At 41.8% G+C, this 22,561-nt stretch overlaps 1 protein-coding gene across 1 annotated transcript in view; it reads right to left on the bottom strand.

Moving 5' to 3' along the window:
* LOC119942801 (splicing factor SWAP) overlaps positions 1 to 22,561 on the bottom strand; it is a 119,224-nt gene that overhangs the window by 78,017 nt on the left and 18,646 nt on the right. The window contains 3 exon segments of the mRNA XM_038763758.1: positions 13,814 to 13,949; positions 17,396 to 17,505; positions 19,376 to 19,601. Of these exon segments, the coding sequence (XP_038619686.1) occupies positions 13,814 to 13,949; positions 17,396 to 17,505; positions 19,376 to 19,601 (472 nt within the window).

The raw sequence follows: 22,561 nt of genomic DNA, 5'->3' as shown, positions 1-22,561 counted from the left end.
ATGCAAACAAAACACCTGAAGAAATCCAGAGAGGTTACAGCACTTCTGGCTAAAGGGCAGAAGCTATCATTAGATAGGTATCATTAGATACCTATCATTCCCCCTTTTAGACTGTGAGCCCACTGTTGGGTAGGGACTGTCTCTATATGTTGCCAACTTGTACTTCCCAAGTGCTTAGTACAGTGCTCTGCACACAGTAAGCGCTCAATAATACGATTGATTGATTGGAGGCCTTCCCTGATTAAGCCCGCCTTTCCTCTTTCGTTTCCCTGATGTGCTCCCTTTATTCATCTCTCCTCCTAGCCCCCCAGAACTTACGTACATATCTGTAATTTCTTTATTTATATTAATGTCTTTCTCCCTCTAGACTGAAAGCTCATAGCGGGCAGGTAATGTGTCTGCTTATTATTATTATTATTATACCATTACCATTAATAAATACCATTATTACTATTATTATTACAAGTAGATCGAGTTGGACCCAGTCCCTGTCCCACGTGGGGCTCACAGTCTCAATCCCCATTTTACAGATGAGGTAACCTGAGGCCTAGAGAAGTGAAGTGATTTGCCCAAGGACGACAGCGGACAAGTGGCAGAGCCGGGATTAGAACCCATGACCTTCTGCTTCTCAGGCCCGTGCTCTGGCCACTACACCAAGCTGCTTCTCCAAATTCCACAGCAAGATGAGGGGGCACTCAATGAAGCACGACAGTGGGAGGATCATCCAAAGGTGGTAAGAATAATGAATTTGTGGCTACAGGACGGTGTACAAGAACAGTGCCTGGTGCGGTGCTCAGCACATCATCATCATCATCAATCGCATTTACTGAGAGCTTACTATGTGCAGAGCACTGTACTAAGCGCTTGGGAAGAACAAATTGGCAACATATAGAGACAGTCCCTACCCAACAGTGGGCTCACAGTCTAAAAGGGGGAGACAGAGAACAAAACCAAGCATACTAACAAAATAAAATAAATAGAATAGATATGTACAAATAAAATAAATAAATAAATAAATAGAGTAATAAATATGTACAAACATATATACATATATACAGGTGAGCACATAGTAAACACTCAATAGATACCACTGATTGACTGAGGAAAGCACTATTAAGTTCAAGAAGGGAGTGGATAAATGTACGGGCAAGACATCTCTAAGAATGCACTCTAAACATCAGGAGGGCAACCATCGTTAATGTTTCCAATATGCTGATGCCGCTGTCAGAGACAGAATAAGGGGCTGGAGAGATTGTTGGTCTGAAACAGACTCCAAGGCCCGTGATAATAATAATAATAATAATAATAATAATAATAATAATAATAATAATAATAATAATAATAATGGCATTTATTAAGCACTTACTATGTGCAAAGCACTGTTCTAAGCGCTGGGGAGGTTACGAGGTGATCAGGTTGTCCCACGGAGGGCTCACAGTCTTCATCCCCATTTTCCAGATGAGGCAACTGAGGCACAGAGAAATTAAGTGACTTGCCCAAAGTCACACAGCTGACAAGCAGATCGAGTTGGACCCAGTCCCTGTCCCACGTGGGGCTCACAGTCTCAATCCCCATTTTACAGATGAGGTAACCTGAGGCCTAGAGAAGTGAAGTGATTTGCCCAAGGACGACAGCGGACAAGTGGCAGAGCCGGGATCAGAACCCATGACCTTCTGCTTCCCAGGCCCGTGCTCTGGCCACTACACCAAGCTGCTTCTCCAAATTCCACAGCAAGATGAGGGGGCACTCAGTGAAGCCCGACAGTGGGAGGATCACCCAAAGGTGGTAAGAATAATGAATTTGTGGCTACAGGACGGTGTACAAGAACAGTGCCTGGTACGGTGCTCAGCACATCATCATCATCATCATCATCAATCGTATTTATTGAGAGCTTACTATGTGCAGAGCACTGTACTAAGCGCTTGGGAAGTACAAATTGGCAACATATAGAGACAGTCCCTACCCAACAGTGGGCTCACAGTCTAAAAGGGGGAGACAGAGAACAAAACCAAACATACTAACAAAGTAAAATAAATAGAATAGATATGTACAAATAAAATAGAGTAATAAATATGTACAAACATGTATACATATATACAGGTGAGCACACAGTAAACACTCAATAGATACCACTGATTGACTGAGGAAAGCACTGTTAAGTTCAAGAAGGGAGTGGATAAATGTACGGGCAAGACATCTCTAAGAATGCACTCTAAACATCAGGAGGGCAACCATCCTTAACGTTTCCAATATACTGATGCCGCTGTCAGAGACAGAATAAGGGGCTGGAGAGACTGTTGGTCTGAAACAGACTCCAAGGCCCGTGATAATAATAATAATAATGATAATGATGGCATTTATTAAGCGCTTACTATGTGCAAAGCACTGTTCTAAGCACTGGGGAGGTTACAAGGTGATCAGGTTGTCCCACAGGGGCTCACAGTCTTCATCCCCATTTTCCAGATGAGGCAACTGAGGCACAGAGAAATTAAGTGACTTGCCCAAAGTCACACAGCTGACAAGCAGATCGAGTTGGACCCAGTCCCTGTCCCACGTGGGGCTCACAGTCTCAATCCCCATTTTACAGATGAGGTAACCTGAGGCCTAGAGAAGTGATGTGATTTGCCAAGGTCGACAGCGGACAAGTGGCAGAGCCGGGATTAGAACCCATGACCTTCTGCTTCCCAGGCCCGTGCTCTGGCCACTACACCAAGCTGCTTCTCCAAATTCCACAGCAAGATGAGGGGGCACTAAGTGAAGCACGACAGTGGGAGGATCACCCAAAGGTGGTAAGAATAATGAATTTGTGGCTATAGGACGTTGTACAAGAACAGTGCCTGGTACGGTGCTCAGCACATCATCATCATCATCATCATCATAAATCGTATTTATTGAGAGCTTACTATGTGCACAGCACTGTACTAAGCGCTTGGGAAGTACAAATTGGCAACATATAGAGACAGTCCCTACCCAACAGTGGGCTCACAGTCTAAAAGGGGGAGACAGAGAACAAAACCAAACATACTAACAAAATAAAATAAATAGAATAGATATGTACAAATAAAATAAATAAATAAATAGAGTAATAAATATGTACAAACATATATACATATATACAGGTGAGCACATAGTAAACACTCAATAGATACCACTGATTGACTGAGGAAAGCACTGTTAAGTTCAAGAAGGGAGTGGATAAATGTACGGGCAAGACACCTCTAAGAATTCACTCTAAACATCAGGAGGGCAACCATCCTTAACGTTTCCAATATGCTGATGCCGCTGTCAGAGACAGAATAAGGGGCTGGAGAGATTGTTGGTCTGAAACAGACTCCAAGGCCCGTGATAATAATAATAATAATAATAATGATAATAATGATATTGATGGCATTTATTAAGCGCTTACTATGTGCAAAGCACTGTTCTAAGCGCTGGGGAGGTTACAAAGTGATCAGGTTGTCCCACAGGGGGCTCACAGTCTTCATCCCCACTTTACAGATGAGGAAACTGAGGCACAGAGAACTCAAGTGACTTGCCCAAAGTCACACAGCTGACGACTGGTGGAGCCGGGATTTGAACCCATGACCTCTAACTCCAAAGCCCGGGCTCTTTGCCACTGAGCCCCGCTGCTTCTCTACTAGGCTGAGGTGCTTTTGATTTAAAGGACTTAAAGCATTTACTCCAGGCAACCGAGCATGGATAACAGGAACGGTTTTGAAAATGTGAACTAACGGCAAGAAAATACATATTCCATTTGTGACTGACAAGCTTACAGTGAGTATGCAATCAAGTGAAAATTAATATCTACTCTTTGTTCTCCAGTAGCAGGATCAACACTCTTTATCGAGTGCCTACTATGTGAAGAGCACTGACTTGGAACTTTGACCTAGAGAAGACGGATGGCATGACAACCATACCTAGTTTTGTGAGAATAAATAAGAATAATAGGCATGAAAAAATACCCTACTGTTGAATAAATACACAAATTCCAAGATGCTTGATGGGGTGACGTGTCTGGGTAAGTTGGTGGGAGCAGAAGAACTGTGGAATGCCTACTGAGGAAGTGACATTTTAGGGAGCTTGGAAAGTTTGGAGGAACGTGGTTCGGCCAGGCTGAAACAGCCTCGGGAAGCAACGTGGTCAGAGGACCTGGGTTCTAATCCCGGCTCCACTAAGTACCTGCTGCGTGACCCTGGACAAATCACTTAACTTCTCTTGGCCTCAGTTACCTCATCTGCAAAATGATGATGATAATGATAATGATGGCATTTGTTAAGCGCTTACTATGTGCAAAGCACTGTTCTAAGTGCTGGGGAGGATACAAGGTGATCAGGTTGGCCCACTTGGGGCTCACAGTCTTCATCCCCATTGTACAGATGAAGTCACTGAGGCCCAGAGAAGTTAAGTGACTTGCCCAAAGTCACACAGCTGATAATTGGCGGAGGCGGGATTTGAACCCGCCAAGGAGAGGATGATTCAATACCATCCTCTCTCCTCCTTAGACTGTTCGCCCCGTGTGGGACCTGATTATCTTCTATCCGCTCCAGTGCTTGGCACCCAGTAAGCCCTTAAATACCACAATTATTGTTATCACTGCTGAAGGGGAGGAGAAGCCCTGAGTAATATTTTTATTTACAAGCAGAGAATAATTGAACATACTATGATGTAAGAGAATATACACATAGAGCCTGTCCTAATGTCAGTCAGGCAATCATATTTATTGAGTTCTTACTGTGTGCAGAGCACTGAACTAAGTGCTTGGGAGAGTGCATAAAACAGACACATTCCCTGCCCACAATGAGCTTACAGTCTAGAATCTACAGTCTTGCTTATATAATGTGTATGTTGTGCCTGGCACTGTTGTCAGTTCTGTCTTAGACCCATATTCCTTGGGTAACTTCTACTCAATCAATCCTATTTACTGAGAGCTGACCGGGTGCAGAGCACTGTATTATGTATTTGGGAGAGTACAATATAATATGTTCCCTGCCCACAATGAGCTTATGGTCTAGAGGGGGAGACAGACATTAAGGAAAATTACAGATATATACACAAATGTTGTGTTCCAAAAAGATTATAAATTCCTTGTGGGCAGGAACAGACTGGGGCCCCTCCTCCCCGTCCCCATCCCCACCCTACCTCCTTCCCCTCCCCACAGCACCTGTATATATGTATATATGTTTGTACATATTTATTACTCTATTTATTTTACTTCTACATATTTATTCTATTTATTTTATTTCGTTAATATGTTTTGTTGTCTGTCTCCCCCTTCTAGACTGTGAGACCGCTGTTGGGTAGGGACCATCTCTATATGTTGCCAACTTGTACTTCCCAAGCGCTTAGTACAGTGCTCTGCACACAGTAAGTGCTCAACAAATACGACTGAATGAATGAATGAATGAATGAACAGGTCATTATCAATCAGCGGTGTTTTTTAATTCTATCTGTTAAGTGTGCCAGGCACTGTATTAAGTACTGGAGTAGACACAAGTCCATGTCCCACAAGGGGCTCACAGTCTTAATCCCCTGGTCGCAGATGAAATAACTGAGGCCCAGAGCAGTGAAGTGACTTGCCCAAGGTCACAGAGGAGACAAGTGGCAGGGCCGAGATTAGAACCCAGGTCCTCTGATTTGGGCCCTGGCTCCTTCAACAAGGCCACATGGTTTCCTGTGTGCAGGGCCCTGTGGTAAGCACTTGAGTGCATGGCTGTTGTACTTTTCTAGTGCTGAGCGCAGTGGATAGGACTGTCCCTCATACACACCGTTCAGTGATTTAATATGATGGAAAATTGCATTATCTTCTAAGTACTTCATCAGCTTGCCTTCTCCTACCTTACTACAACCCGGTCTGCACGCTTCACTCTTACGCCAACCTGGATCTTATCCATCCTCTGCCCACATCTCCCCAACTTCAAAGCCTTAATAAAATCACATCTCCTCCAAGAGGCCTTCCACTAGGAAGCCCTCATTTCCCCTAATCCCTCTCTCTTCTGCATTGCACAGGCACTAGGATCTCTACCCTTTTACTATTATTATTACTATTATTATTATTAAGTGCGTCGAGTCATTTCCAATTCATAGCGATTCCATGGATATACTTTCTCCAGAACGTCCTGTCCTCTGCCATAATCCTCAGCGTTTCTTAAGGTTCTTCCGTTATTGTTATGGTCTCTACCCTTTAGGTACTTAGTAATAATAATAATAGTAATGGTATTTGATAAGCGCTTATTACGTGCGAGGCACTGTTCTAAGCACTGGGGGGATACAAGGTGACCAGGTTGTCCCATGTGGGGCTCACAGTGTTAATCCCCATTTTACAGATGAGGTAATTTAGGCTCAGAGAAGTTAAGTGACTTCCCAAAGTCACCCAGCTGACAAGTGGCGGAGCCGGGATTAGAACCCATGACCTCTGACTCTCAAGCCCGTGCTCTTTGCACTGAGCCACGCTGCTGCTATCAAGTGAATACTTCATCATCATCATCATCAGTCGTATTTATTGAGCGCTTACTATGGGCAGAGCACTGTACTAAGCGCTTGGGAAGTACAAATTGGCAAAATATAGAGACAGTCCCTACCCAACAGTCTAAAAGGGGGAGACAGAGAACAAAACCAAACATACTAACAAAATAAAATAAATAGAATAGATATGTACAAGTAAAATAAATAAATAGAGTAATAAATATGTACAAATACTTGATATTCACCCCTTCCTCTGCCTCACAACACTTAGATATACTATCCATTATTTATGGTGTCTCCCCTTCTAGACTGCAAGTTACTTGTGGGCAGGGAAGGGGTCTACCAAATCTGTTGTATTGTACTCTCCGAGGCACTTACTACAGTCCTGTGCACACAGCAAGCCCTCAATACCAATGCTTAGAACGGTGCTTGGCACATAGTAAGCGCACACCAAATGCCATCATTATCATTCCCATGGATTGATAAAAAGGTTGAAGACAAATAGCACAGGTCCATCAAGGATACAAATGACACCACGGTCTAAAAGTTATAGACATTTTTAATAGTTTTTTAAAAATCCAAATCCTTCACCTGCTAAACGAAATAATGCAAATTTCCAAAGGCAATTAATTAGCAGCGGAAAACAAACAAGATTCATTAGCAAGACAAATGCAGCGATCAGAGAGCTAGCTGGGCTTTATGTAATTATAGCTAAAATGTCTTGCAAAATAATACTCTTGTCCAATACAGCTGACCGACATCTAAGCTCATAGATTGCGAGCCTCTCAAGGGACAGGCTCGGTGTCTAATACCCATCTGTGCACCCTTTCCTAGCACTTAGTATAGTGCTCTGCACACAATCAGCGATTAATAATTACTATTACCACTATTACTAAGTCCAAACTATGAAAAGTAACAAATAACCGGGCATTTCTGGATGATCATGAAACATTAATATTTTATGGCTGAAGAGTAACTCTGACCACTCAAAGCTCAACTAGCCCTATTGCTAACATCCTCGTGAAGGAAAAAAAAAATACAATGATAAAGTGGTTATTTAACAACATAAATGAAAAAGAGGATTTGAAAGCCCCATGCAACCAGGAGCTACCTAAAAGCTCAACAGATATAATAACAATAATAACAATAATGACGGTATTTGGTAAGCGCTTACTATGTGCAAAGCACTGTTCTAAGCGCTGGGGGGATACAAGGTGATCAGGTTGTTCCATGTGGGGCTCACAGTCTTAATCCCCATTTTATAGATGAGGTAACTGAGGCACAGAGAAGTTAAGTGGCTTGCCCAAGGTCACACAGCTGACAAGTGGCAGAGCCGGGACTCAAACCAATGACCTCTGACTCCAAAGCCCGTGATATTTCCACTAAGCTATGCTGCAGACACTAATTTTGGAAATAACTATCTTCTAGACTTGGTATGATTAACTGATTCTTGAAGCACAGGTATCTTTTTGTAGTGTATATCAAATGTGAAAAAGTATTCCCACGGGCAATTTTTAAAATCTTCACAGAGACATTTGATTCAATAGCACGCAGCCCTAAGACAATTAGTAACTAAATACTTAAAAAAAATAAAATATTCCATTAATATTTTTATTCACTCTATATGCTATACCTTTATTTTGCAAAAATAATAATAATAATAATAGCATTTATTAAGCACTTACTGTGCGCAAAGCACTGTTTAAGCACTGGGGAGATTACAAGGTGATCAGGTTGTCCCACGGGGGGCTCACAGTCTTAATCCCCATTTTACAGATGAGGTCACTGAGGCCCAGAGAAGTTAAAAGTGACTTGCCCAAGGTCACATGCCTGACAACTGGCGGAGCTGGGATTTGAACTCATGACCTCTGACTCCAAAGCCCGTGCTCTTTCCACGGCTTCTCTACGATATCTTCGATAAAATCTACGATAAGCTCCTTGTGGGCAGGAAACGTTGCTAGCAACTCTGTTTAACTGTAATTTTCCAATACCACTGACTGATTTGGTAAACTACTAAATCCCACTCTTAGCAAGACCTGAATTTTATATTTTATCATTTCTTGGCTGTTGAATATAAAGATGGCTTCTTCAATACACCAGCATAAGCATTCCACCACTATTCAAGCACTTTGTGTACAATTTCCCCTTTGAAATGAGATAACCAGAATTGTAAAATTAAGGTATTTAAGGTAATCATCATCATCATCAATCGTATTTATTGAGCGCTTACTAAGGTAATCTGTACTTTCAGCTAATTTTCCCTTCCAAAATACATAGATTCATTTTAAAATCACTGTGATTTATATAAATGGTTATCAGAGACTTCCACAGAAATCTTACCACATTTTGCTTCCCTGAACAATTTACAAAATTTCTCTCTCAACTGCAGAAACCGGGATGATACAGTACGTGAGTAAAATCCTGCAAACAATTATCTGAATCAACACGAACGCTGTGACTTTGGTACAGAGGTGGAAGCTGAGCAAAAGTCAGGGCTAGGTATAATATAGTCCACTGAAAAATCACAATTTACAAGTCAATTCTCGACCTGCAACAAATGGGTAATATTGTTTTATTTGAATGTATAGCGTAAATCAGTGAAACTAAAGAAAAAAAGGCTGGTGTTCAATGAAGCTTGTTGGCAGTAAACAGCTAACCAGAATACATTTACAGTAAATACCGCCCGTGGGGACGCCCTAAGGTGAACTCAGAGTGGAAAAGAATTACAAATAAATTTTTCTCCAGAGCTGTTTTAACAGTCTAATTTCAAAACCACCCTTCAACCTCATGCAGTGTATTTACAAGGATCCTTCAGGCACAGTCACTTAATTATAATCTTCTTGAAACCAACTCTACAACAGAATCTACACAATACGGCATACAACAAGTCAAGACTACTGTATCCGTATGCTTTTTCGCCTGTATAAACTGACCACAAGTCGTGAAGGCCAAATGATTTGGCACTTTAAAGCATTTCAAATTTTAGATATTCTGGTTAAACCTTTAAAAATATCACTCTCCTTGGCTCTCCTTAATGATATTTACCACAGGAAGCTGGAAGAGTATAGAAGACAGAAATCCGAGAACCTTACTGTATCTGGCAGGTATTTTAACTATTTAAAAACCCATCCTGACCAAAAAAACACATAACCAATTGACTGTGGTATTCACCACTGATTAATAACCCACACTCAAATTATAATTTTCAGGTTTGTTCAAAACCAATTTTCCAAAAAGCTTCTACAAAGTTCTTGGAAGACACACTGCTATGATAATATGGGAGGGCTTGAAAATAATTTACAATTCTGATTTCCTTTGAAGCCTAGCTCAATCTTGTCAGAACGATAATCAAAGTAAAAAACTACCAAAATTTAAAATGTGGTATTTAATGCATGTATCAGATTGCGAAATAAGTGATTCAGTTTACCTGTCCAATCTTCCAATTCTTTGTATTTAGAAATCACTGGAACAACATTTCTAGAGAACATTGTTCTCCTGAGTGAACAGTGGGTCAGGGAAAGATCTCCATGGCAAGTAAGGCCCAGCTCTGGTCAGGAAAGCAATTTAAAATTTGATAAATACCACTGATTCAATGATAATCCAATAAGGACCCACGACTACAGCACAGGAACAAGTCCATTAATACTGAAAAAGGAACAACAAAAGCTATGACAGGAAAGGAAAGGGACTTAAAGACCTGCTCAATAGTGAATACCAGATACTTATTCTAAATATGGAACATGAAAAGCTGAGGAAAATTCAAAATAGTTCACATGCATTAAAGCCCGTGCTCTAATAGTTTTTATCAACATGTTAATGCTTTTTAAACAGCTTCAAAAACTTCTATAATGCCTTAATGTTCCCTGTTGAATAAAATACGCTTCTAAGGACTCACCTGTGGAACTCAGCTCCTTTCCAACATGAAAACCTTTTCTGATCTAGGTAAAATGTGACCCTGTTTTCCAAAATACAATGGGGAAATATGCCCATTTCAAACATTCTGTTATCATAAAACTCAACTTTGTACTCAGCCTACATATGCTAATGACATCCCTTTGCTGCAAGCAATCCTCTTTAATAACTAAGAATAAAGGAAAAAGCAACATACAAAATAGCACCTAAAAGACACTGCAGTCGGCCCCTCAGAGTTTCTAATCTCATAATCCCACATGGAATGAACATTACTTTTTTAAATACTATCTGACATTTCTCAGAAGGCCTTCAAAGATTAATTCACTTAACTTGCTAAATTGTCTGTCTTTGGTTTATTATCACTGGATGTTTAAATGGAAGCCAAATCCTTAATAGCTTAAGAGTCCCTACAGTTAACGTCTCATCTTTAAATCTCTGTTTTCAGCATCAAAATTAATTGCCATAAGGAGCACTGAAATATTTTTTTAAAAAATCAAGATTTCATGAGGAATAAAGGGACGAACATAAATGACCAAATCAGGTTTTCAGACTTGCACCAAAAATAAAAACTAGGAAACAGACTCATGATGTGAAAAAAAACCATTTTGGTTGGAAGTTGTAAACTTCCCACCGCGTCTCTAGCTGCCTGCTCCACAGGAGTGGTACACCTGCTTGAATAAACTCCTAGCTTCACTCTTCCCAGGTTCCCCCAAGACCTGAGTTTCCAATAAAGGCACAAAAGACCCCAAATAGTGGCCTGTTAACTCTTTGAACCCTGTCCCCTCCTGCCCCTTAAAATCCTCACCCACCCCCTGCACTTAAAACAACAAATGGGCACCTCTTCCCGGGTGATCTAGTATCCCCAACTGTTTTTCCTTTTTCCCAAGTCACATTATCGCGATGATCATCTCAACATTTTTACATCACCTCAGCACTTACGCATTTACAACCTCCCATACCATTTCTGTGCATATCAATTTACTCATTCCTTCGTATTTACTGAGCACTGCTGTGTGCAAAGCACTGTACTAAGCACTTGGGAAATGTACAATATAACAACAAACACATTCCTGCTCACAATGAGTTCACGGTCTAGAGGGGGAGACAGACATGAATATGAGTAGATTAAATGAACTAATAAATTACAGATATACGTGTGGATAGGAGGGAGTAGGCATGAAGGAGCGGCGCAGAAGGGAGTGGGAGACTGTGAGCCCACTGTTGGGTAGGGACTGTCTCTATATGTTGCCAATTTGTACTTCCCAAGCACTTAGTACAGTGCTCTGCACACAGTAAGCGCTCAATAAATACAATTGATGATGATGGGAGAAGAGGAGAGTGATTATCGACCTGATATGAGGAGGGAGGATGTTCCAGGTCAGAGGGAGGATGTGGGTGAGAGGTCGGCGACAAGATAGACGAGATCGAGGTACAGTGAGAAGGTCAGAATTAAGAGGAATGAAGTGTGTGGGCTGGGTTACAGTAGGAGAGTAGTGAGGTGAGGTAATAATAATGATGGCATTTGTTAAGTGCTTACTATGTGCAAAGCGCTGTTCTAAGCCCAGGGCGGGATACAAGGTGATCAGGCTGTCCCACATGGGGCTCACAGTCTTAATCCCCATTTTACAGATGAGGGAACTGAGGCATAGAAAAGTGAAGTGACTTGCCCAAAGTCACACAGCTGACAGGTGGCAGAGGCGGCATTTGAACCCATGACCTCTGGCTCCCAAGCCCGGGCTCTTTCCACTGGGCCACGCTGCTTCTGTGAGGTAGGAGGGGGCAAGGTGATTTAAGTGCTTTAAAGCCAATTTGCACACTCCTCTACCTAAGCACTTCTTCCTCTGATCTTTAAATTATTTTGTGCACGTCCCCCCTCCGTTACATTGTGAGCTCCTTAGCTTCTGCTTCTAAAGTACCTTCCCCAGAGCTTAGTGCGCTGCCAACCAGTTGCTCTCCGTGTACACGAATGACACAACAATGCAGAAAAAAAAATCGGTTTCAATTAGGCTGTTTTGGGCCTGGGTGCAGGTTTTGGGGCTGAACTAAGAGGTGAATGAAGAATTCCAACTGCACTGGCCAATGACTCAATTGAGCAGCATGTGGTTGCTTTTCCAGATTTCCTTCTAAGTGACCAAAATGATATTCATCCAAAAGGGCTTTCATGCCTTAGAAACCATGTTGGGCTGTAGAGGGATCTTGCAAGGCTTATTTCTTCTGCCCTGCTATCATGGGTTGGAAGCTTGACACACCCAAAACAGGGTCCTTCCCTGCTGGAAGTCGCCCTTCCTGTTTTAAATGTTGGGCCCAGGATCCACTAAAGACAAAAAACCTTAATGACCTTCCAGAGGCGGTTGTGATGTTTCCATAGATGGAAATCTTTAAGAATAAATACCCAGGCTAGATACCTTTCAAATCAACCAGTCAATCAATGGTGTTTTCTGAGCGCTTACTGGGTGCAGAGCACTGAACTAATAGCCTGGGAAAGTACAATACAACAGAGTTGATGGCCATGATTCCTACCCATAAGGGGCTTACAGTCTAGAGGGTAAGATGTTTCTTCTAGTCTATGATTTTGTAATTTATTGCATATATTCAAAGACTGGTGATAAGGGGCAAGTGACTATAGGCGACAGTCACTTTCACATTTCCTTTTCCTTTCTCAGAGGATAACATAAGCTCTATATTTGGAGCCATATTTTTGTCTGATGTCTTGAGGACACCCGATGAGAGAAATTAAGTGGCTTTTTTCCCTAATGGAGCTAGAAAATTCAATCGGACTCATTTCTGTAAATCAGAAAATACCGCACTCCCAGATCTTGGTCCAATTAACCCTTAAAAATTATACTCCACTCAACCCCCTGGTCTCCCATTACACAGGATAATTATTTTCCAAATGATCTCAAGGATCGTACAATTAAAATCTTGAACAAAAACACATGAGGGTCCCAAATAGGCAACAGCTTGCATCTTAGATCAGACTTAATATCTGCAGCTGAATAGCCGCTTTGAGCATTGTACATTCACCATCAGATTCCGATCCCCAGCAGACTGCACAAACGAATTCCAGTTTCTCTTGCGAGGTACCCTAATCCATCAAATCGCTCAATACATACAACTGAATGAATGAACCAAATAGCTAAGCAAGCCCCCAAAATGATGTGACCAAGTTGCTTTCCAAGAAGTGGGAGGAAATTGGTAATTTCCTAACTTCCTGAAGCTCCTCTGCAGAGCACACGTGGGTCACCAATCCCGAGACTCACTTCGCAGTATTAATGAGCAGCTCTCAGTAAGCTGGAATGACCGAACACGCTCACTGTCGATGCCGCAGTCTGCCGGCACCCACCAATCTCGATGCTTAATATATTTTAAATATTGTTTTCACCCAAGAGAGCCCCAAAGTTGTGTTTCGCCACCTACGAGACTCGTGCCATGAACTTACAGTCTGCGGTGTACTCCACTTGTGCTGTTTGGACGGCGGCCCCGTCGGGGGGCTGCGGGGGAGCTGCGTTGCTATCGGCCTGGGCTTTACGGACGAGTGCGGCGAGTGGGTGGTCGGGATCTACCACCTTCAGAGGCTGCAGAAAAACAAACCACTGGGTTGTCATCCATCGTCTCTCTCTCTCTCCAATACCTGCGATAAAGTCTTTTAAAAACCCTCTGGATAATTCGATTTTTTTCTCCTTCCCTCAGGCTTACTCCTCAAAACTTTGTAATTATTACCCTTGGGCCATATGTGCCCCAATTCTTACATCCGATTTGGCAAACAAGGCAGTGACGTGTTTGGGCGGAAATTTTGAAATGACTTCTGTTCTACGCGGGAGCAACTTCGTCCTTCTCAATAGCCATATTCAGGGGATGGAAGGTTGAAAACGCATGAGACCACTGGCTTCAAAACAAACTGTGCTGCTCCGAAACCAAGATGAGGTTTATTTTCCACACCCCTATTTATAGCTTCAGAGAAGAAAGGGTTGCCTCAGAATTGTGTCCCCTATCTTCAGTGATAAAGGAGTGCCATTGTGCACAGGGAGGAAAAACCCTGAGAATGACTCATCTAAGGGGACAAACGTACTCTTTAAACCGACTGTGTGCTGGGCTGATTTTAGCTTCACACAGCCACCTGGGGTCCGGCAGTAACCCAACAGAATCCAATCCTCTGTGGGCGCCCTGCAGGGGATGAATCCCGCGGTTGGAAAAATCCATGCCGCTTCTGCAGTGCTCGATGGAAAGGATCCTGAATCCGGCAGGCAGGGAACTTACCCTTGTTTTGTACCACTGGGGTACTAGTGCATCAGCGTGCGAACATATGCAGGGGCATGTCTGTTCGCACACGTGAGCTACAGTCCTGAATTGACTGGACTGGGCCCAACTTACAGATCCCTGGGCTGTGGGAGGCTTACACTGTTCCCTCCTCCTGCTATCTTTTAACGGCCAAGACACGGGGAAAGAGGGAGTGGGAGAAAACGAAAAAAGAGGAGAATGGGGTCTGTAAGTGCTTATGCTTTCCTTTGCTCTAGCCTTATCTTCTCTTCCTTCCTCTCCCCCTCTTCCCCCTCTCCTTCTCCACTTCTTACCTCCTTCCCTTCCCCACAGCACCTGTATATATGTATATATGTTTATACATATTTATTACTCTATTTATTTATTTATTTTATTTGTACATATCTATTCTATTTATTTTATTTTGTTAGTATGTTTCGTTTCGTTCTCTGTCTCCCCCTTTTAGACTGTGAGCCCACTGTTGGGTAGGGACTGTCTCTATATGTTGCCAATTTGTACTTCCCAAGCGCTTAGTACAGTGCTCTGCACATAGTAAGCACTCAATAAATACGATTGATGATGATGATCTTCTCTTGAGCTTGGAGAGGAGGTATAAAGCCAATAATTCAATAGTCAAAATCCTTTTCGATATGTTTTGCCCGGCAAAATCATTTTTCTACTCTGAAAACGACCAATTTGGTGTCGTTGGGGAATGGGCAGAAGAAGGGAAGAGTGTCTTCAATGAGGGTCATCTTGGGCCAATACAGCTGCTTCTTGGGAAAGGCCCAATTAAAACACTGATTTGAAAGTGAAAAAAACAAAAAACAAAAACAAAAAAAAGGTACTTGGCTGGAAGCACCGGGGCCTCGCATAATGAGTATGGATCTGACAGTCAAGAGACCTGGGTTCGAGTACTTCCCAGATCCACCACTATCCAGATGTGTGACCCTGGGCCTGTGAACCCCGCGTGGGGCACGGACTGGATCGAGACTCAGTGGAAAGAGCCCGGGCTCTGGAGTCAGAGGTCATGGGTTCAAATCCAATCTCCGCCAATTGTCAGCTGTGTGACTTTGGGCAGGTCACTTAACTCCTCTGTGCCTCAGTTACCTCATCTGTAAAATGGGGATTAAGACTGTGAGCCCCCCGTGGGACAACCTGATCACCTGGTAACCACACAAGCGCTTAGAACAGTGCTTTGCACATAGTAAGCGCTTAATAAATGCCATCATTATTATTATTAAAATGGGGGTGAAGACTGTGAGCCCCTTGTGGGACAACCTGATCACCTTGTAACCTCACCAGTGCTTAGAACACTGCTTTGCTCATCATAAGTACTTAATAAATGCCATTATTATTATTATTCTGTTATCTATCCCCTGGTGCTTAGGGCATATTAACTGCTTAATAAACATCATGAATATTAATTACACATAATGACAATTTCAATCTCTTCCAAAAGCTCTATCACTACATGGGAGGAAGAGTTATTTACACTGGGTGTCAGCCACCCCAGTGGCTGAAAATTACAGGCCTGAGCCTACTAACTCAGACTCCTAACCCGCTAACACTACAGCTAGAGGATTGTCTACCCGCATGGGAAATCCACATTTTTTTCCTATAGGAAAACAAAAACCCCAGAACCGAAGCCTGGGGGCTGAAAACACAGGGAAAACCAGGAGCACGTAAAAAACGAAGACAACCACACGATTTTTGAACCAATCCTTCAGCCACTGTTACCGCAAGGCTAATAGGGCTGAGTGACTGAAACGCAGCCAAGTTGACGGAGACATGGCTTTTGTTTGTTCAGTCCTGTCCCCTTCAAATGAACTATTTTGACAAATCGATCAATGGCATTGAGTGCTTATTGTGGGCAGAGAACTGTACTATTTATTTTATTCTATAGAATTCTTGTATTCTATTTATTTTATTTTGTTAATGTTTTGTTTTGTTGTCTGTCTCCCCCTTCTAGACTGTGAACCCGCTGTTGGGTAGGGACCGTCTCTATATGTTGCCAACTTGCACTTCCCAAGAGCTTAGTACAGTGCTCTGCACACAGTAAGTGCTCAATAAATACGATTGAATAAAAGAGTAGAATACAACAGAATTGGTATGTGTGTTTCCTGTCCTCAAGGAGCCCACAGTCTAGCAGGCGCAGAAGAATAAAGCCTTATTTATAAAGTAGAATATTTTTCACTCTATGAACAATCTCTCTATTTCCTTCTGTGAAAAGGCATCCTACCAAATATTCAGAATTGCCTTCTGCTGCTTTAGCAATACATGTCTTTCTAGAGTCGATCACTGCGAAAATATTAGGAAGGATGCAACTGGCAGTAAGCATGACCAACTTTTCTTTAGCAGCAATGCAGCCTCATTATAATAAGGAAAGACTGCTTTGTGCTTGTGAAAAACAGACAACGAATGGTAAAGTTCGGTCCAAATGCTGTTTCACTTTTTAGAATATTTAGGTCCATTAGCATTTAGGAAAAAAAATCCTTGCTTCGTTTATATCAATTAGAGAATGCATTGGATAGAATACCTAAATAATGTAATAGTGCATTTCCTTGAAATGCAGAATTGAAAATTAAAGCTATCATCAACAGAACACCAGAAAATTCCAGAAAATTCATAAAACAGTTTACTGTTCTAAGTACTTTATGCTTTAAAGACTGGCATACTTAGTAATTTAAACACAAAACCATCAGGAAATTATTAGGCAACTTTACAGTGACGTGAATAGAGGTTATTTTAACCTGAAGATAAATACCTTCACAAGCTCTTCAAGTCTACTGCATTTTTTGGAAGCAAAGAGCGATGGATGGAGATAATTACCATCATCATCATCGTCGTCGTCGTCATCGGAGTTGACACCTGAATCTAGGTTTACAGAGAAAAGAAAACATCTTAAAATGATAAAAACCAATTAAGGAAGAAATGTAACTTGACTGTCATGGCTTTAATAGCCTGACAATTCACCCTTTCTTTTCAATTTTAATTCTAAGGACCTATATTCTTTCATTCTATATATACAGCACATCATACGTACGTCAAGCATAAATTTGTAAACAATGTGAAAACAAAAGCCAAGGGAAAGGTGAATTTTTATTATAAACACTAAAGATTTATGAATGCTTCAGTTTTAATGCAAACCATCTGAACTTTCATTTTAGGACTGCAAAATTCAGTGCTAGCTTATTTTCCAAGAAAAAAGACTAACAGGACTCCTACCAAGGTATCGGAGCTCTTAATAATGACTTTAAAAAATTGATTCCAGGAACTAGAACTCCAAGTCTATGAGATTCTAGGTCTCTTTAGAAACAAAAGGTTAAAAGAGAAAATTCTGCCCTAACAGGTAGTGGTTCAGCATGTCAAATCAAATAAACCTCTTTGAGACTTTGTGTAATTTAATCTTGAAGCTCTGACTACTATAGAATGGTAGAGGTATATTGATAAATCAACACTTCTATGAAAGTTAGCTTTCATATGGATTTTTGATTTTTCTCCGCTACAGTGTCAGCTGTAAGTGGGACAAATTGTCACAATTTAAATTTTTATTTCCTGACAGTACCTGCTTTACATTAGAACGCTTCATTTATTTGTAAATATGGCACCGTGAGCCTAATACATTTTTATGATTCATTGTCAAAATAAAACACTGCACTCTCCTTTGGGTGCATTGACTAGTCCAATGCCGTGTCTTACTACTGCAGCAAGCAATGGATGGCCCACGTCACCTCAAGGAACCACAATACATTCAAGGTCCAACCCAGGTAATTCAACAATGGAGTTTTAGAATTGTTTTCATTCTCTGGACTAATTAATAAGACAATGGCTCTGTTTTGCCTTAAGTCCAATTTGTGCTGGGGGGAAAAAGAAAACCAAGTAATTTAGTTTCCCAGCGATCCTAACAATCTGAGGTGATGGCCAATTCTCACAAAGGGGATGGCTGTTGGGGGGCATGGGGGGGCAGGGAGACAGCCAGTATTCACAATACTTTTTGTCACCCGGTACCAAGGCACTGAAAAACATTAGGTTGGTGTCAGGCTGACGAGGCTTCTTTCCCAAAAAGCTGCCCTTCTTCTATATTTCCCATTTTTTGCTCCAAGAGGCCTTTGCCAACTGAGCCCTCATTTCCCATACCCCTCTCCCCTTTCCATCACCCCTACACTTGGACTTGTACCCTTTATTCACCCCACCCTCAGCCCTCCAAGCATTATGTCCTAATCTGTAATTTAACATCCAGCTCCCCCTCTATACCACAAGCTCCTTTTGGGAAGGAATGTGTCTCCCGACTCCATTAAATTGTTCTTTCCCAAGTGCTTTGTACAGTGCTCTGCACACAGTGAGCGGTCAACAAATATGATCGACTGATTAATCGGACCCATCTGGATTTTTGAGATCTATTCCCGATTCCTTCCTGGGAAGCAGTGGGGAGGCAGGACTGGGAGATGGAAAAGCCTGATAAATGATGGATTTGCCGACTTCACGATTCCCTGATGGATTTGGAGCAAACCCAGAGGTATGTGGCTCCAAAACTATTAGTCTTAGGTGTTCTGGACAAATTCCAGATGACATTACTTTGACATCTGATTCAGATTTGCCCCGGAAGGATATGAGCTAAAAATGCGACCGGAGCTGAAAAGTGGTTTTTCGAGCTAGCTAGATCTGGCTAGTGCCATTTCACAGATTTTAAGCTGCTGTTGGGAGACCACGAATGAGAGCCGAGGACAGGAGTAATCGTACGTACTTTTTTTCTCGTCGCCTTTGTTTTCGGTCAGGACAGTGTACCGCCCTTCTTTCATAGCCTTCTGGATGTGTTTGTAGTAGGGATTGAGGTAGTGATCGAATCGCAGGAAGTCAAACTGAGAGTTCCGAGCCTGCTTAGCTTTGAGCATGATCTCAAACTGGGCTCCCTGTTTGCAGACGAAATTTGCAGTTCGCTCGATGATGGCATGCATTTTGGCCGTAGGTGGCTATAAGAAAAATAAACGCAGGAGAGGTGTAACTGCTTATCAATTTTCTTCGCCTCTCCACGTGCCACACGTTCCTTTGGTTTGAGGGAAACAGACTGAAACAAGATTCTGCAGGCTCTTCCAAGGAGGCCCATTTTCCTCCCCCTGAAAATGCTCAGTACAGCTACAGGCTCTTTCCAGGCAGAGGATAAAACGTAACCCCCATTAGAGGAGGCTCACACTATTTCTCAACTACTACTGGAGTCACTAGTGAGCAATGAAAGGCACTTGACAACCTGGAGAAGGAACAAAATTTAACTTTTCAAAGAAAATGAAGGCAATACTTATTAAAAGACAGAAACAGAGAATCTGCAAACCAATCAATCAACCAATCGTATTGATTGAGCGCTTACTGTGCGCACAGCACTGTACTAAGCGCTTGGGAAGTCCAAGTTGGCAACATACAGAGACGGTCCCTACCCAACAGTGGGCTCACAGTCTAGAAGTATACTTTACTACAGTACAGTATACTTTGAAAAGAAAGTGGAACACAACGGTAGCAGACCATCTGCAATTAAATGAGAATTGTCTCTGCTGAAATTGGTCAGTCAGGAACTCGAATTACCTACTGAAAGTGTAAGGCTGGAATCCTATCAGCAAGTTTCTATTTTCAGATTTTATTTCTAAAGTAAGCCAGGGGGTCATATTTACACAGGATAAATATGCACAATTAGAGTTATTTACTGACCCCCAAATATGTTCAATTAACATGGCTGCAAGCTCATTATGGGCAAGGAACGTGTCTGCTGATTCCATTGTAATATAATAATGTTGCCAACTTTTACTTCCCAAGCACTTAGTACAGTGCTGTGCACACAGTAAGCGCTCAATACGACTGAATGAATGAACAATAATAATAATGGCATTTATTAAGCGCTTACTACGCGCAAAGCACTGTTCTAAGTGCTGGGGTGGGTATATGGTGATCAGGTTGTCCCACGGGGGGCTCACAGTCTTAATCCCCATTTTCAGATGAGGTAACTGAGGCAGAGAAGTTAAGTGACCTGCCCAAAGTCACAGAGCTGACAAATGGTGGAGTCGGAATTTGAACCCTTGACCTCTGACTCCAAAGCCCGGGCTCTTTCTACTGAGCCACGCTGCTTCTCTCCCAAGTGCTTAGTGCGGTACACTCCGCACATGGTAAGTGCTCAATAAATACCACTGGTTATCATACTTGCTTCCACGTATTGTTGCATTAAAGCAGACACTGATGCAAAATAGCAAAATCAATTTCAAAACAACAAACACCGAAACCATACTATTGACAATCACGGTCTCTTTTAGAACAATCGCACCAGAAGGAAAAAAAAAAACCATTTTTCATTTTTTCTATTAAAGGCTAGCTCTGTTGACCAAGATCTTATTAAACCTCATTATGGGCAGGGGACACATTCTGTTGCACTGTACTATCTCAAGCGTTTAGTACATTGCTCTGCACATAGTGAGTGCTCAATAAATACCATTAACTGGTTACCACAAACTTCTTAAAAGCAGACAGTTTTATACTGAGATATCTTGCCTACACTAGCTGAAAAGAAATGCATTGGTAATTTTTGAAAACAACTGCGATTACACAAAAATGAGAAGAATATTTGATTTGTTAATTTTCCTGTATAACAGAGCAAGAAATTATTGGTCTAAGAATAAAAAAAAAAAAGAAATATCGAGTCCTAACCCCCGTTATAACAATGATTCCCACTAGCTTAGCTTTGGGTGCCGCGCCATCTCCTTCCTAATGGGCTAGAAATTATTTAAGGACAAGGACTGTGCCTTCCATAAGCCCTCTTTTCCTTTTCTTCCACTCTCTTCTGCATTGCTCTGACTTGCTCCCTTTATTCACCCCCCTTCCCATCTGTAATTTACTTAATGTCTGCCTCCCTGTCTAAATGTAAGCTCTTTGTAAGCAGGGGATGGGTCTGCTATAGTAATTCTACTGTACTCTACCATGCACTTAGCAATAATAATAATAATGATGATGGCATTTATTAAGCACTTACTATGTGCAAAGCACTGTTCTAAGCAATGGGGAGGCTACAAGGTGATCAGGTTGTCCCACGGGGGGCTCACAGTCTTAATCCCCATTTTACAAATGAGATAACTGAGGCACAGAGAAGTGAAGTGGCTTGCCCAAAGTCACACAGCTGACAATTGGCGGAGCCGGGGTTTGAATAGATGACCTCGGACTCCAAAGCCTGTGCTCTTTCCACTGAGCCACACTGCTTCTCTAGTTCCAGTGCTTAGAACAGTGCTTTACACATAGTAAGCACTTAACAAATGCCATTATTATTATTATTATTATTACAGTGCTCTGCACACACTAAGCCCTCAATAAGCATGACTGGCTAACCGACTTCTAAGGCCCTAAGACAAACCTCTAGTTGGTTTTCAATAAATGAAAATGCTGAAAATCAGTCAGTTGTCCTTTAACAGGGGGTCTGCAAATGAAATTTTGGATAGAATACAACGGAATAATTACGGAACGTTATTCCAATGTTTCTACCATAGCTTTGCATAGGCTCAAAGAGTTGGTTAAAATCTGAATGCTACAACACAACTCACTTTGCATGGGGTTCTTCGAGAATGTAACTCCTGCATTATAGGAGAGCTGACTACATAAAATGAAGAAAAAATGTGTTCCTTTACTTGTCAGTGTTGAGTGGGGGGCATAAAGATCATGGTTGAGAACCAATGTGTAGAAGGGAACGGAGAGAAAACATCAAATACATTGATAAGCCAAAGGGAAGCACACACTGGCAAAGGGCCTCTGCAAAGAAAGACTTGGCTTGAAAGATGAGCAGGGTAATTCTGCATTACTGAATTCCATTAAAGACAGTGCATTTTTGTTTATAAAACTGTTTTACATTTTAATCCATTTTTAAGGAAAATGGCTTTATTCTTGCCATATACAGAAATGTCAGACT

This window comes from Tachyglossus aculeatus, chromosome 21 (assembly GCF_015852505.1).
Source record: "Tachyglossus aculeatus isolate mTacAcu1 chromosome 21, mTacAcu1.pri, whole genome shotgun sequence".
Classification (NCBI taxonomy): Eukaryota; Metazoa; Chordata; class Mammalia; order Monotremata; family Tachyglossidae; genus Tachyglossus; species Tachyglossus aculeatus.
The sequence above is the reverse complement of the archived record's forward strand: the minus strand, read 5'-3'. Positions and strand labels throughout refer to the sequence as shown.